The sequence below is a fragment of the Hippocampus zosterae genome, chromosome 11 (genome assembly GCF_025434085.1).
Source record: "Hippocampus zosterae strain Florida chromosome 11, ASM2543408v3, whole genome shotgun sequence".
Taxonomy (NCBI): Eukaryota; Metazoa; Chordata; class Actinopteri; order Syngnathiformes; family Syngnathidae; genus Hippocampus; species Hippocampus zosterae.
In genome coordinates this window covers 10,878,092-10,892,953 of record NC_067461.1, presented here as the reverse complement: position 1 = coordinate 10,892,953, position 14,862 = coordinate 10,878,092, and the positions used below count along the sequence as shown (strand labels likewise).

At 41.7% G+C, this 14,862-nt stretch overlaps 1 protein-coding gene across 2 annotated transcripts in view; it reads left to right on the top strand.

Moving 5' to 3' along the window:
• Nucleotides 1-14,862, top strand: part of dst (dystonin) — a 100,636-nt gene that overhangs the window by 28,581 nt on the left and 57,193 nt on the right. For both annotated transcript variants that reach the window (XM_052081217.1, XM_052081219.1), the window contains exons 9-36: nt 124-216; nt 4,264-4,430; nt 5,494-5,606; nt 5,744-5,850; nt 5,928-6,047; nt 6,131-6,226; nt 6,313-6,440; nt 7,635-7,728; nt 8,141-8,295; nt 8,378-8,792; nt 8,886-9,014; nt 9,089-9,166; nt 9,251-9,412; nt 9,544-9,648; nt 9,774-9,869; nt 9,948-10,073; nt 10,169-10,321; nt 10,463-10,617; nt 10,686-10,812; nt 10,892-11,075; nt 11,174-11,331; nt 11,403-11,581; nt 11,672-11,810; nt 11,889-12,082; nt 12,361-12,523; nt 12,655-12,738; nt 12,859-12,966; nt 13,051-13,149. In XM_052081217.1, the coding sequence (XP_051937177.1) occupies nt 124-216; nt 4,264-4,430; nt 5,494-5,606; nt 5,744-5,850; nt 5,928-6,047; nt 6,131-6,226; nt 6,313-6,440; nt 7,635-7,728; nt 8,141-8,295; nt 8,378-8,792; nt 8,886-9,014; nt 9,089-9,166; nt 9,251-9,412; nt 9,544-9,648; nt 9,774-9,869; nt 9,948-10,073; nt 10,169-10,321; nt 10,463-10,617; nt 10,686-10,812; nt 10,892-11,075; nt 11,174-11,331; nt 11,403-11,581; nt 11,672-11,810; nt 11,889-12,082; nt 12,361-12,523; nt 12,655-12,738; nt 12,859-12,966; nt 13,051-13,149 (3,927 nt within the window). The remainder of the gene's footprint in view (nt 1-123; nt 217-4,263; nt 4,431-5,493; nt 5,607-5,743; nt 5,851-5,927; nt 6,048-6,130; nt 6,227-6,312; nt 6,441-7,634; nt 7,729-8,140; nt 8,296-8,377; nt 8,793-8,885; nt 9,015-9,088; nt 9,167-9,250; nt 9,413-9,543; nt 9,649-9,773; nt 9,870-9,947; nt 10,074-10,168; nt 10,322-10,462; nt 10,618-10,685; nt 10,813-10,891; nt 11,076-11,173; nt 11,332-11,402; nt 11,582-11,671; nt 11,811-11,888; nt 12,083-12,360; nt 12,524-12,654; nt 12,739-12,858; nt 12,967-13,050; nt 13,150-14,862) is intronic.

The window sequence follows — 14,862 nt, the reverse complement described above, 5'->3', positions numbered from 1 at the left end:
CATGTGATCAAATTGTTACCTCGAGTCGAGAGCCACATTACATTACACGCAAAAAGGTAATCGTTTGTATTATATAAATATACACTATATGGATATCTACATAATGTTTCTTTTCATTTTTAGGTCAAACTTGTAAATATCAGAAATGATGACATCACAGACGGCAATCCCAAACTGACTTTGGGATTGATCTGGACCATAATACTGCACTTTCAGGTCAGTGTTATCATTATATGGCTAGTTCATTGGTATGTATTTATTGATTGATTGTGATCAGATTGTTCCTTACCAACGTTGTCATGATCCTACTCAATTTCTATGCATAATAACTCAAGACGTGAGTTGCAATATGTAATACTATGAGGTCACGATGAGGTGATGTCAAAGAGTCTTACTGAAAGCAACACTATTTTCATGAGAGTTCAACATTCGTACCTGTGCATATCCAAGCATTTGTATTTTGGTACCACTCCAAATAGGATTGGCGTCCTCTGAGAGGTGCTCATGTTCCTGCATGAATTTTCTTAGCAGAGAGTGCACACGGTTAATGTGTGGCTGCACTTACCAGGAATCCAGGTGTTAATATTATAATAAATAACTTGACTCATTACTCAGTCCTCCTGGATCCATGACAAAAAAAAATCAAACATTTTTAAAAGGAGTGTTTTCATAACAGCAACATGTCCAACATGGTTTTGTTGCTTTTGTGGCCATAATCACCTTGCCAAGTGCACAAGAGATATACATTTATGTATTTAGCTGAGCTCAAAAACGTTCTCACTGCCTCTTTACAAACATTGTGAAGCCATTTAATTTTCACGGTTAGTGGCTCCTGGATTGTTTTTCCTTTTCTAATATTTTTCTGTGCGATATTCGACAACATTATGATGAGGACACTTAGATTTAAAACGAGAGTGCCTGGGAAGAACCACAGAGACAATTTGACTTAGAAACCTCAGCACATTGACAGGTAGCGTCTGTGATGCCAACACTGAGTCTCACGCAAGCCCTCCAGCACTCCATCCTGCAGCAAGAGGCCTGTTCCCTCTTGATTCCCAGGCGTGTCAGGAGAAAGCAATGAATCATTTTCGACTAACATCCACCCTTGGCTTTCATATAAAAACACTACTTACATAAGATTGACAATATTATAATACTGTTATTCTGACTGGCTTTGGCTGACACATCCCTATTTAATTTTGGAGGCATCTTTATGCTTTTCTCGTTGCTTGTGGCGACTTTTCTCTAAACGTTAATGAACTGTGTGTACTGCCAGGCTAGTGAAGCTCTGTACTCATTTGGACTGCTGGATCTTTGCAAAGGTAATGCATACAGTGTCATCTTGTGTGTGACTAAGTGCCCACAGATCAGATTCGATTACACAAAGTGGCCATGCGGCGTGCTCATCACGTCACATTGAACAACCTGGACTGTGGTTTTGCAATGGATGCATACCCGACAATGTGCTTTTCTGCTATTGCTATCCAGTGTGTTTGCTCTGGTGTGTGTTTTCCAAAGTTTTAGATGATTGATTTGGTCTAAATTAAAATGCTGTCGGCTCCCTCGGCTGTTGAATTGATAATTGAACAGGAATACTGTATCCACAATTACAATTTATTGTCATTTTTCATACACTATACTTTATAATGAGTACAATACAATATTGTATTTTAGTTCGTTGTCAGTGTAGAATGCAGAAAACCTGAACATGTTTGGGAAACCTGACATTAGAGTTTGTTGGTCTCCTTAATAATGGCAATTATTTTCATGTCCTCCATTACCCCCCCCCCCACACACACACACATGAAAAGAACATAAAATACATTCGTACCTGGGACTGGTCTAGATTCTTAGAAAAACATAAAAATTCACCCCGGGGGAATGATTGAATTTTTATGAAGTGGCCACTTAGAAGTACACTGCAGTTTGAAGCGTGCTGGATGTTGACTTTGACCTGTTGACATTTGTGTTCAGATATTTGCAATCATTAGTCAAGCTGCATAGTTGCCAAATGTTCAAAATGTATTTTCACGGCTAATGGAATATATTCCTTATTTGTGTTCTTCTAATACCAGTGGTGTACTTATGTTGTAATGGTCTGATATGGAAAATCACTTCCTGGTCTGGGTCACGCTGTTGCTTTGTTCACATGAGAGTTTGTTTTAACCACTGGGTGTGAAAGCCGCCTCCGACTGTGCCATTGTATGCGTCTTGATTAAAAGACAAAAGGCAAAGCTCTCTTGGATTTACCAGCGATTCTCATGTCGACCCGCAATGTCTGATATCAGACTGCAATGCTGTCTGGGTCACAGCGGGCCAACTTGGTGAGCCAAAATTTTCCCCTAGGCTAACATGACCTCATTGCACACACAAATATCGGGAAACACAGCAGGCACCTGCGATTTGCATTTCGCTCACTGCGTCAATAAGAGTCGATCGACCAACCCCAAACTGGTCTGTGCACAAGTTTTCGTACTTGCTCAGCTGAGAGCAGCAAACACGTGGGTCACAGCTGCGTGTGCGTTTATGATGTTTGTGCTGGATTAGTATAGCCAGGGAAGTGTTTCAAAGGTCACAATGGATTCCGCTGTCACACGAGTGAGCAAGACGGACAGAGCGAGAGAGAGAAAGAGCGCCTGACCAGTTCTCGGAGTCAATGAAAGGAAACTCAATGTCGTCCTGTCAGTGGAATAGCCGCGATCGTCGTCCTGTCAGTGGAATAGCCGCGATCGAGCCGGATTCTTTGCTTGATAACAACCCACTGGGATTTCAATTCTGAAAACGACTGCAGTGTTATGGGGAATACCTGTGGCTGTGTGCGGGGTCCAAAGGAGGAATGTTACCTTGACCCCAAAAAAGCTCCACTCAGCCATGGATCCAAGGAGATCAAAGGTGGTCGCTACTTTAGCAGAAACAAGCGCAGAGCTACCGATACCGTGAAATCGGACATAGATCTTTCTATGAGTGACATGCAAGGAAATGGCACCCTGGAAAAACCTTCAGCGGTGGAGAAACATCTAAGCAGTGAAAATCGCATCCTTAGTCCCCGTGTCCAGTGGCAACAAGAGGCTTGTGCGTCTGGTTCCGTTAATGCCTCCAAAGAAATGCATGGTAAGATCTTAACTAGCACGCTTGGAAGCACCTGTTTAAGTGGTCGAGGAGTCACGTCTGCCGAAGATCAGAAGCTTCATTGTATCTTCTCTGGAGGTATCCCATCTAAGAGTGGTCTGCTCGTAAAGAAGCTACTCAGACGCCAACTCCGGAGGGCTGTTAGTTTTGGAGCAGTGGAGCATGTGTTACAGACTTTGAGGGGCAAGGATGGCTCTGGGAGTGAGGAAATATTCACAAGGATTATTTGGGACTCTCGGCCACACAGGAGGACCAGGCGTCGGACCTGCTCTGGTCACATTGAAGGTGCTAAATGTATGACGAGCCAGCGAGAGGTAAACAGATCAAGCTGTTATTAATTGCTATTTTAAGTACAGGGCCTGTGGACATGAGAACATTAAGCCTTCAAAAAAATCATTTGCTGATGTTCATGATCATGCACACAGCCATACCATCAAGACCAACTTTCTTTTAATCTGTTAAAAGCCCAATGTCCCAACTAACAAATACACCAAAATATTTACATTAGTTGTCATCAAAACTTTGTTGAGTACAAAGAGGCTTGATTATAACAAAAGCTTCTATGTTCAAACTAAGGGTGTACAATTTCCCAAAGAATTGAATGCTTTCATTTTTGTTTTATTGTCTTTGTTGTTAGTTCTGCACTATTTTGGAGCTCATTTAGAAGAGATACCTTAGTTCATATTATTGGAAACATTGTAAGTAAAAAAAAGTTGATTATTTATTTATTAACTGTATTTATTTACTTTTTTTCAAAATCATTTGCTTTGCCTGCAAAAGAAAGAATATGGAGCAAGTGTTTCCAACGTCTTGGTCTTGTGTTTTGCGTGTGTCATCCGACAACATTAATAAATTATCTTTTACTTTTTACCTGCACACTGTGCTGTAGACGTGTGAGGTGATGTCAAACTGTCAGAGATTATCACAGGCTTCAGTGCTTTATTGGGTAATTTATTACATAATCCTATCAGTCGCTGCTGCTGCTGCTGCAGATGTTGCTCTTACAGTTAATGTTGACTTTTCAACATCGCAGTGGGGAAAACTTCTTAATTTGATGCTTCGTTGCAACTGAATAACATGACCATGCATGGATGCATGTTTTGAATCAATTGTGTCATCTTTCTTCTGCTCCAGATCTCAGAGATTCACGTCACAGGCGAGTCACAGGACATGACGGCCAAAGAGAGGCTGCTGCTCTGGTCCAAGCAGATAACAGACGGCTACGTCGGCGTTAGATGTGACAATTTTACCACGTCCTGGAGGGATGGGAGGCTCTTTAACGCCATCATACATAAATACAGGTAGAGGCACACTCTTATTTGCATACATGTGAGGTTTTGAAACAATGTCGTAGGAACTCATGAAAAACGATGCACTTCCTAATGTTCATTGAAAGCTCCAAGTGATATGTGCAAAGTTGCACACCGATGCTTTCCGAAACAGTTACCAGTAACCCTAACAAATCATATTTCACAAATATGGCACAGAAGCTATGAGATGATGTTGTGTTTTTATTTTATTTTTTTGTCACAGAAATCTTCTATTTTTTACATACCATACGGTGATTCGATAAAGACTACCGGTTGCTTGTTTGTGGTGTGGGGCCCCTCTCAAAAGCGCCCAAATCCCCAAAGCGTTATACAATTGCTGCATATGTATCAACCTATTTTACACCTTAAATGTTCTTGTAAAAGTTTTCCATTCATTACTAAAATAATTATTCTGTACAACAGTCATTTGGGATGCGTCATGTGACAATATCTATCTGCAGCAAGGCGGACGTTTTAACTTTTTAAATTGTCTTTTGTGCGCACTCTTGTATTGCTTTTGTGTGCATGCGTGCCAGTTCCTTCACTTGTAGCCTCCTCACAAAGTTAAAGTTAGAATTTGAACCCTGTGTTTGTTGTACATATTTGTTTCCATAAAACTAACAACAATGTTTATTCATGTAAAATCCACAAAATTCTACTTAGTACCGAGAACAGGATGTCATATAAGGCTAATGCATTTTATATTACACAAAGAAGGACAATTAAGCATCTTCAATTAACCCGGCAGCCATGTTTTTGAAATGTAGGATAAAGACGTAGTGTCTGGAGGAAAAGTATCAAAGAAATGGGAAACATGCAAACTCCACACAGAAAGGCCATGGCCGAGATTGGAACCAAAACGTGTTAACCATTCCTCCACTTCACTATGCTGCCACATAGTATAAAAGGAGTCATTTGTAAAATAAATGTATTCCATGGATGAAAGAGGAGAGCATTAATAATCATGTGTGCCTAATTACATATACAGAAACCTACTGTACTTCATTTCTCTTCCAGACTCTTTCATGAATGTCTATCTTGTGCCTTTTTCCAGACCCGACTTAGTTGACATGAGCCGGGTATCCACGCAGACCAACCGATCCAATTTAGAGGCTGCGTTCGGTGTGGCTGAACAACTCGGGGTGGCCCGATTACTCGACCCAGAAGGTGTGATCCGCACACCCTGCGTTTGATGCACTGATTTCATAATCCATTCAATTTCTACTCAATTGTCATAATCTGTAGCTCGATCGACAATGACTCCACTTCTTGTCTCTCAATTTGTTTTTTTCCTCTCGTACTAGATGTCGATGTTCAGTCTCCTGATGAAAAGTCAGTCATCACATACGTCTCGACACTGTACGATGCCTTCCCTCGAGTACCTGAGGGTGGAGAAGGAATTAGCCCCAATGTAAGTTGATGGCACTACCCAGCGGCACACACCCTTGTTTATGCACAGGCTGATGCAGATCCTTATGCTCTTAACAGGACATTGATATCAAATGGGTGGAGTACCAGAACATGATCAAATACCTCAGTCAGTGGATCAAACATAATGTGGCCGCAATGTCCGAAAGATCATTCCCCAACAATCCTGCTGAACTTAAGGTATGAAACTACAGTCACGTGTGACTCGCGGCATCTTTATTTTGTGTGAAAGCTCTCAGGTTTAATTGACAATTTCTCCACAGGCACTTTACACACAATACCTGCAATTCAAAGAACATGAGATCCCGCTGAAGGAAAACGAGAAGACAAAAATCAAAGATTTTTACAAAATGCTTGAGGTATGCACATGTCAAATTATCACCTTTGGGCACGTCAAAAACACATCTCTGTTATCATAATATGTCACATTGATGTGATTTGCCAGGTGTGGATCGAATTCGGACGGATACATTTACCGCCCGGTCACCACCCAAATGATGTGGAGAAGGAGTGGGGCAAATTGATTGTTGCCATGCTGGAAAGAGAAAAGAGCCTGAGGCCTGAGGTAGAAAGGTATGTGACCCTACGAACATGTCAGTCAAATTATTATTATTTTTTTAAATGTAATTTTATTATTTTTTTTATGGCATGTTCCCTCGTGATTATGGCTTGACTATACACATCACCTCTTCTTTTTTACGCTAACAGTTGTACATAGCTGTTATTTCATGTTACATGCAAATTATTTGCTTTTCTTAACATACCGGTAATTACCAGTAACAACAGGGATTACTGCATTTAAGACATGGCCTAATTGCTCTTTTATCATCATCATCTTAAAATTGTGAATTGTTCTCAATGGTCTTCAATTTAGGAACAAATGCGCCAACTAATGAAATAAAACAATAATAAATATGTCCTATATAAACATTTACATTTATTATTGTGGCAGTGGTTTATACACTGTGGTGTAGAACTGCATTTAGTTACACTAAACTTTTTTTTATATGCAATGCTTGTTAAATGACCTTTCAGAACATAACAAGGAAAACATGATTAGCAGAATCCCACAATATTATGGATACATTGGATCATAGTCTAGAGAATTGAATTGAATTGAATTCAATTCAATTCAATTTTTGAAATTCAACTGACAATGGTTTGTACAAATCGACATACCCACCCCTGCCTTCGTAGTTGTTTTTTAAACACTCCACATTAGCAGCATTAAATGAAGGGTGTGTTTGGAAAACTATTTCTTAAAAGCTTTCATAAAGGGGCACTGTCTCAACCTGCTTTGTGATTTTGGTTCCCCTCAGGACAAAATATTATTTCAGGGTGGGTTTGGCCTCACATATCACACCCACCCTACCCAACCTTGACACTATAAATGTGAGCAAGTTGTCATCCCTTCCATCTGTTTGGGGAATTTTTAGAGGCTAAGATCCAAACAATGGACCACGAGAGAGTAGTACAATAAAGTGGACAAGGAAGTGGCGGTCGATAGAAAAGATGGCGTTCCTAAGCAGGGTCTCATCAGCTAGCAACAGTAGTTTCAACAGCTATGGTTCCAGTGACAATAGCTTCACTAGAACTAGATCAGAACCTTTCCTAATGAATAGTTCTTATGTTCTTAACAACAACATCGTCTATGGATCCAGGTGGGTTACCTGCTCGGTCTCAAATGCATGCTTGAATTTTGTTTTCCTGGACAGACTAACACATAAAGTACCGGTAATTGCTTTGTTTTTTTTTTTTTTTTTTAAGGCTTGAGACACTCCAGCAGGTTGCCAGCAGGGTTCAGCGAGACTGTGTTCATGGCGAGGACAAGTTGGCGCTGGCAAGACATTCCCTGCAATCTGTAAGTTTTGTAGTGGAATCATTTGTACTTTTTTCTTGATTCATGTGATTATAGAAAACTAAATACATTTCCGAGCATGTATCTATTTCTTAAATGCTGGAAGCACAATAAATAAATAATATTGGCCTAAAAGTGGGGGAATTGCAAGAAATGAAAGCAAAAACAATCCTGATTGATAAACTGATAGACATCATCAGGGGGGAAAAAAATCTTAATCTCAAGTGACACATTTTTTTTCTAGTTTGAGGAATAAATTCAGTGGGCGAGTGAGGGAGGTGGATGTTGATATTAACCACCGTTGGTGGGAATCAGTCAAAAGCAAATGAGAAACCGCCATTCAGCTGTTCGACTTGTTGCTTTTCATGAATGGTAGCTGCAAATGTAGTATTTCACCTTTGTTTTATTTCCTCAGGATGTTAAACGCCTTCAATCCGGCATCCAATTCCTAAATGAAGCCGAGATCGCCAGCTACCTTTTGGAGTGCGAGAGCATCCTGAGACAACAAGTCGTGGATATTCAAGTTCTTCTAGATGGGAAATTTCCATTCACGGATCAACTAGTTCGAAGGTAAAAATCCAATTTATGACTTCCATCTTAAACGTACAACAATTCTGGACAAATATTGACATCACCCCATGTTGCAACCCAGGGTATCGAACCTACGAGATGATCTTCTATCCCTGAGAGCGCAGTATGCCTCTTTGTACAGCAAAGGCCGCACCTTAACCACAGAGCAGACCAAAAGGATGATCTCAGGGATTACACAGAGCCTGAATTCTGGCTTTTCCCAGAACATCAGCCTAATGCCATCCGAGGGAGGGTTCGATAGCTCCACGTTCACCTCGAGCTTTACGTCGTCCTTGACCCCTGGGCTGCAGTCTGCTTCAGAGCAAACCTACGTGAGCAGTGCTGGCAATATGGAGTCGAGCGACCTCGGGCAAATGACACACGTGCACATCCCCAAGCCCTTAATGAAATCCTCACTGGCCGACCCCAGCTTGACGGAAGAAGAGGTGAACATGAAATTCATCGACGACCTGTTGAACTGGGTGGAGGACATGCAGGTGAGCCATTGAGGCTTTGCGCTCGTCTCTCGTGCATTTCATCAAGGTATAAACTAAGAAACTGAATGTGTTTGTGTTTATATTTTATTTCAGTTGCAGTTGGATCGCTCGGAGTGGGGATCTGACATGCCAAGCGTGTCAGCGCATATCGATAACCACAAAGCCGTGCACAGAGCTATTGAAGAATTTCAGATGAGCCTGAAAGAGGCCAAACTGAGTGAGGTAGAGCAATCCGGCGTGACGAACGAACAACAGGTTTCATCTGTCGGAAAAGTAATTAATTTTATTCCCCGCAGAGTCAGATGAATCTACCCTTGAAACTCACCTACTCCGAAAAATTAAGCAGTCTCGAGAAGCAGTATGACAAACTAGTGGTAAGCCACATCTTGAGAGCAGTCGGAATCTTTTCAAGCTTCACTTCCTCTCCAATTTGAATTTCTGATGTGTGTGCTTGTCAGAGGTGTTCAAAGGAGCGACAAGGCCACCTGGAGAGCCTGCACGACTTTGTGTCGCAGGCAACACGTGAGCTCATCTGGCTCAATGAGAAGGAGGAAGAGGAGGTCGCGTTTGACTGGAGCGATCGCAACAGCAACGTAGCCAAGAAAAGAGACTACCATGCTGTGAGTTTGACTCATTTCGACACCCATGCATCAATGCATCCCGGTGAATTAATGTTAGTGTGTGCAGGGAATGCAGTGGCAAGTCCTTTGTTTTTGCTTTAAGTCATAAATCCTTTAATGTGTCCAAACAGGATCTGATGAAGGAGCTTGATGAAAAGGACGAAGTGATCAAGTCTGTGCAAGACTTCGCAGAGCGTCTTCTTTTTAAGAGTCACCCAGCTAGGTTATCTATTGAAGTGAGCCAAGCTTTCATGACGGCATGATTGTCTCCACCCTGCGTGCTATTTTTAAAATTCAATGGAGACTTTTCATACTTGGATATTTTTGTCTGATTTCTTTAATATGGCTGGGCTGCTTTCAGGCATACAAAGCTGCCATGCAAACACAATGGAGTTGGATCCTGCAGTTGTGCTCGTGTGTGGAACAGCATCTAAAGGAGAACGCTATTTATTTTGAGGTGCGTCGTCCGTTCAAGTCACGACATCCGCTTCATGTGGCTGCCGCTCACCGCTCTTTTGCGATGCCCTTTGTGCAGTTTTTCAGTGATGCCAAAGAATCCATGGAGTTCCTGAGGAATTTGCAAGACGCCATTCAGAGAAAGTACAGCTGCGACCGGAACAGCAGCTTGCACAGACTGGAGGATCTCATTCAGGAATCCATGGTAAACGTGCATGAGCATGCAAGGCATGCATGACCTACAGAGACACTTTTAAAAGCCAAAAGCGACAACATTGCCTGGCGGTTGTGTCTTTGTAGGAAGAGAAAGAGCAGCTTCTTCAATACCGCAACACTGTAGCCGGGCTGATGGGTCGGGCCAAGAAGATTGTGCAACTCAAGCCCAGGAACCCTGATCGCACTCTTCGGTCTTCCATCCCCGTCAAAGCTATCTGTGATTATCGACAGATCGAGGTACAAAAATCTGTCTTCTTTCACACCAATCTCATCAGTCAGTGGTCTAAAAAGGCGTTACCATAAATTAAGAACTCCCCGATTGTTGAATTAGCCATTTTACTGTCCGTCAAAATGTAATTTTGTGTCAATTTGTTTCAGATAACCATTTATAAAGATGATGAGTGCGTGCTAGCCAACAACGCTCATCGGGCCAAGTGGAAAGTCATCAACCCTGCAGGCAATGAGGCCATGGTGCCTTCTGTCTGTTTCACCGTGCCCCCGCCCAACAAAGAGGCTGTGGATATGGCTTTAAAGTAAGATGCTTCCCGACTTTGTAGCGTATGACGTGTTGATATGAGCTTAACCTGTTATTTTCTTCCAGAACAGAAGAGTTATACCAGAATGTCCTTTCACTTTGGCATCGCTCCCACATCAACATGAAGAGCGTGGTGTCTTGGCATTGTCTCATGACCGATATACGCGCCATCCGTCACTGGAATGTAGCCACTGTATGTTCTTTACCAGCTGATCATCATCTCATTCACACGTCAGATGAAATTGTTCACGTGTTTTCTTTCCCTGTTGCAGTTTAAAACAATGCTACCAGGTGAGCATCAGCAAGTTTTGAGCAACCTTCAGTCTCATTTCGATGAGTTCCTGGAAGACTGTGAAGAGTCGGAGGTGTTCACCGTGGCAGACTGTGCCCAGCTAGAGAGAGACGTTGCAGGCTGCAAAGAATACTACCAAGAACTCCTCAAATCCGCAGAGAGAGGCAAGGCTTGCGCAGCAGGACATTTCTGGAATTTCAAAGCTCAACTCTTGAACATTGTGTTACAAATGAGTTCTGCCGGTTTGTTTTTTGTTGAACAGAGGAACATGAGGAGTCTATGTACAATCATTACATCTCGGAAATACGCAACTTGAGGATGCATCTGGAGGCCCGCGAAGAGCAACTGCTCCGGCAAATCCGCACACCTCTGGACAGAGACGACGTGTATCCGAGTCTGCAGCGCATCACTGATCAGGAAGTCCGTGTCTGATTTGTTGTGGAACATTTCATTAAGTTTTTTGTTTGTAATCATGATTTTTCCCTTTGCAGAAGAAGATGGAAGAGCTGAATAAATGTAAGGAAGACCTGGATAACTTGAAGGAGAAGTGTGAGGTGTTCCTCCGACTAGCTGTTGGCTTTCCATCGGCGCCGACTCTCTCCTCCGAACTCGGCGTTGTGGTTCAGATCATGAGCGATGTGCACTCCATGTCTTCTATTTACATGGACAAGTTAGTGTGAATTCATCATCACGCAACACACAGTTGAACTTTGGGGCATTCAGACATAAATGTTCATGTCGTATTTCACATGTGTGGCAGGTTGAAGACTGTGAGTTTGGTGGTGAAGCATAGCCAAAGTGCAGAGGCGTTGGTGAAGGCCTACGAATCCAAACTCTATGAGGAAGATGCGATCAACACTGACCTTCACTCGATTGAAACAGTCATTTCCATACTCAAGGTGGTGCATATTTTTGACCTCGAAAACATTAGGATGTTGTTACCCATTTTGAGTAAATATTCTTCCCTCTCATTGTAGCAATGGCGGACAGAGATTGATGAAAAGCAGGAAGTGTTCCACAATATGGAAGATGAACTGCACAAAGCCCGACTCATCAGTGATCGCATGTTTAAGGCCCATAACGAGCGTGACTTTGATCTGGACTGGCACAAGGAGAAAGCCGATCAACTGAATGAGAGATGGCGTAACATTCATTCCCAAATAGATAACAGGTAAAAGTGTAGTTTGGAAACGACAGTTTAGAGCTAAAGGGCATCTAAATCAATAAATTGATCAAATGATGCTCCTGAGTTGTTAATGCAGTATCAAATAGTTTGCAGACTGAAGAACAGAAACATGGCATGGCTTCTTCGATAACACAGCTCCATTTCTATACAATGCTAGCCTGGAAACCAACCGGAGTTCATACATTTCAATGGAAAAAAATGGACATCCCCACACTCTCTTTTCATGGATTGCACATTAAGATTTTCAATGTTTTTTTTTTCAGGCTGAGGGATCTGGATGGTAACAGCAAATGCCTGAAGCTTTACAAAGACACCTACAGTAGTCTTGATGAATGGGTTCAAGAAGTTGAAGAAGAACAGATTAAGGCCCAAGAAAATAAACCAGAAGATAGCAAGGCTCTTGCTGAACTGTTGAACAAACAGAAGGTAGGACAATGGCTGTGTGTGTGTGTGTGTGTGTGTGTGTGTGTGTGTGTGTGTGTGTGTATGTGTGTATATATATATATACATGTATATAAATAAATAAAGTGTGTGTGTATGTATGTTTTATTTTTCAGGTTCTTGTTGCTGAAATTGAACAAAAGCAGAATCAGATTGATGAATGTCAGAAATACTCCGAACAGTGCTCATCTGCCATAAAGGTAATGCATTATATCTAAACTCATCGCTTCGCCATTTTCCCCTTACCGCACAATGTTTTTTTTTTCTGACATGTCAAGAAAGGATAAACTTTTGTGGCCTCACCCGAAACCTCTTTTTAGGATTATGAGCTCCAGCTGATGACCTTCAGAGCAATGGTTGATTCCCAACACAAATCTCCCCTCAAGAAACGCAAGATGCAAAGCTCTTCAGATGCCATCCAGCAGGAGGTAACGTATTTTTTTAAAAAACAAATTTAAACACATGCAGTATCTTTCTGTCTCATCAATATTTTGTGTACATATACAAACCAGTTTATGGATCTTCGCACCCGCTACACGGCTCTTGTGACCCTCATGACTCAGTATGTGAAGTTTGCAAGTGAAACCCTGAAGAGAGCAGAAGACGAGGAGGTGAGACTGTCATTTTGTATTTTTTTTCATACATTACAGCAGAGGAGACGTTTAGGCTGATGTGAATGCTATGAAGCCCTTCTCATATTTGCATGCGCTTCTGGTGTCTCATTACCCTGTTCAAACGGTTCTCGTTAAAAAGGTTTTCTCCCTCTTTCTTCAATGGTTTACCTGGTTGTTGGCTTATACAAAGGCTTTCATGTTACTATGTGTTAGTAACATGGTGATGCTGGTAACTGCATTTTTTGGAATGAGCTGGAGTTTTAAGGATCATTACTTTTGACCTTATGGGAGAGTAAAAGCGCTTCAGAGAGTTGTTACATGAGTAAATCATGGTGATATCTGTGGTGAATTATCAGAAATGATTGTTTGGGTGATGATGGAATACCAGGTTATTGCATGAGCTTGCTTCCGCACTCTGGTCAAGTGGGAGAAGGTAATCAGCATCATATGTATCATGATGATAACTGATTGTTTTGCATTTTAGAACAAAATGGCTTTTGAAAGAGCAGAGAATACAAAAAGGACAGAGAACATGGAACTCCAAAAAGCTGAAGGGGATATAAAACTTAGCCAACTTAATCTTCTGGTGCGTGAACAAGAGACCTTGCTGGTTGAAAGACAAGCACACTTGCAAAGGATGGAAGGAGAACTAAAAACACAACAGCGGATGAATGATGATCTGACGTTTCAGAAATCGCAGCTTGAGCATGATGTTCGAGAATATCAGGCCACATTGGAGAGAGTAATGGCTGACAAAGCTGCTGGTGAGCAAGAACTAAGTCATTCTAAACTGTTAGTTGAGCAGGCAGAGGCTAAGTGGTCGAATGCTCAAAGGAAACTGGAGGACCTTGTCAAAGAAAACCAAGTTCTCATGAGTCAGAGCTCCACATTTCAAAGAAAAATAATAGTGGAGGAAATTAAAAAGGAAAATGTTCAAAGTGAAGTCCAAGCTCAGCTGTTTTTACCATTAGACAGTTATTCCAGCGAGTCCCAATCAAATATAGTTGTAGAATATCAAAGATTAAAAGACGATTTACAGCAGAAATATGATGAGTTGGTCTTGGTCCAGAAACGAGCAGAAATGTCTGAAGAAAAAGCTCAGAGTTATAAGAAGCTATTGGATGACAGAGATAACCGACTCAAGAAGCTTCAACTGGACATGGAAGCAGAGAGGTGCAGCCTCAGACAGAAATTAGAAGATCTTCACCAGGAGACACTAACCTTGCAGAGAACCATTTCTGAACTGCAAGAGGAAGTCAGGTCTCTTCACAGGGCAAAATCCTCACTGGAGCAAAATGCTCTCTTCCAAAATACCGAAGTTGAAGGTCTCAAAGAGCAGCTGAAGATTACTCAAGGAGAAATTCACAGAAGGAGCTCCTTGGATCAGGATAACATTCAAAAGATTAGCAGTTTAGAGGAAGACATTGCTTCTAAGCAGGTGGTAATAAATCAACTGAAGTTTAAATGTACTGAGCTTAGAAGAGAAAACATGTCATCCGAAAGTGATCTGAGAGCTCTTCAGCTCCAGACTGAGTCTTTGGAAAAAGACAGATCCCATTTAGAGCAAAAGATGAAGTCTCTGAAAAGTGAAATTCAGAGCTGGAAAGAGCAGCTTCAAGAGGCCAAAGAGGAAGTTGCAGTAATGAAGAGATCTGAGCAGGAGTGTCTGTTCAAATGTAAAAGTCTTGAGGCAGGAATTCAGAATTGTGA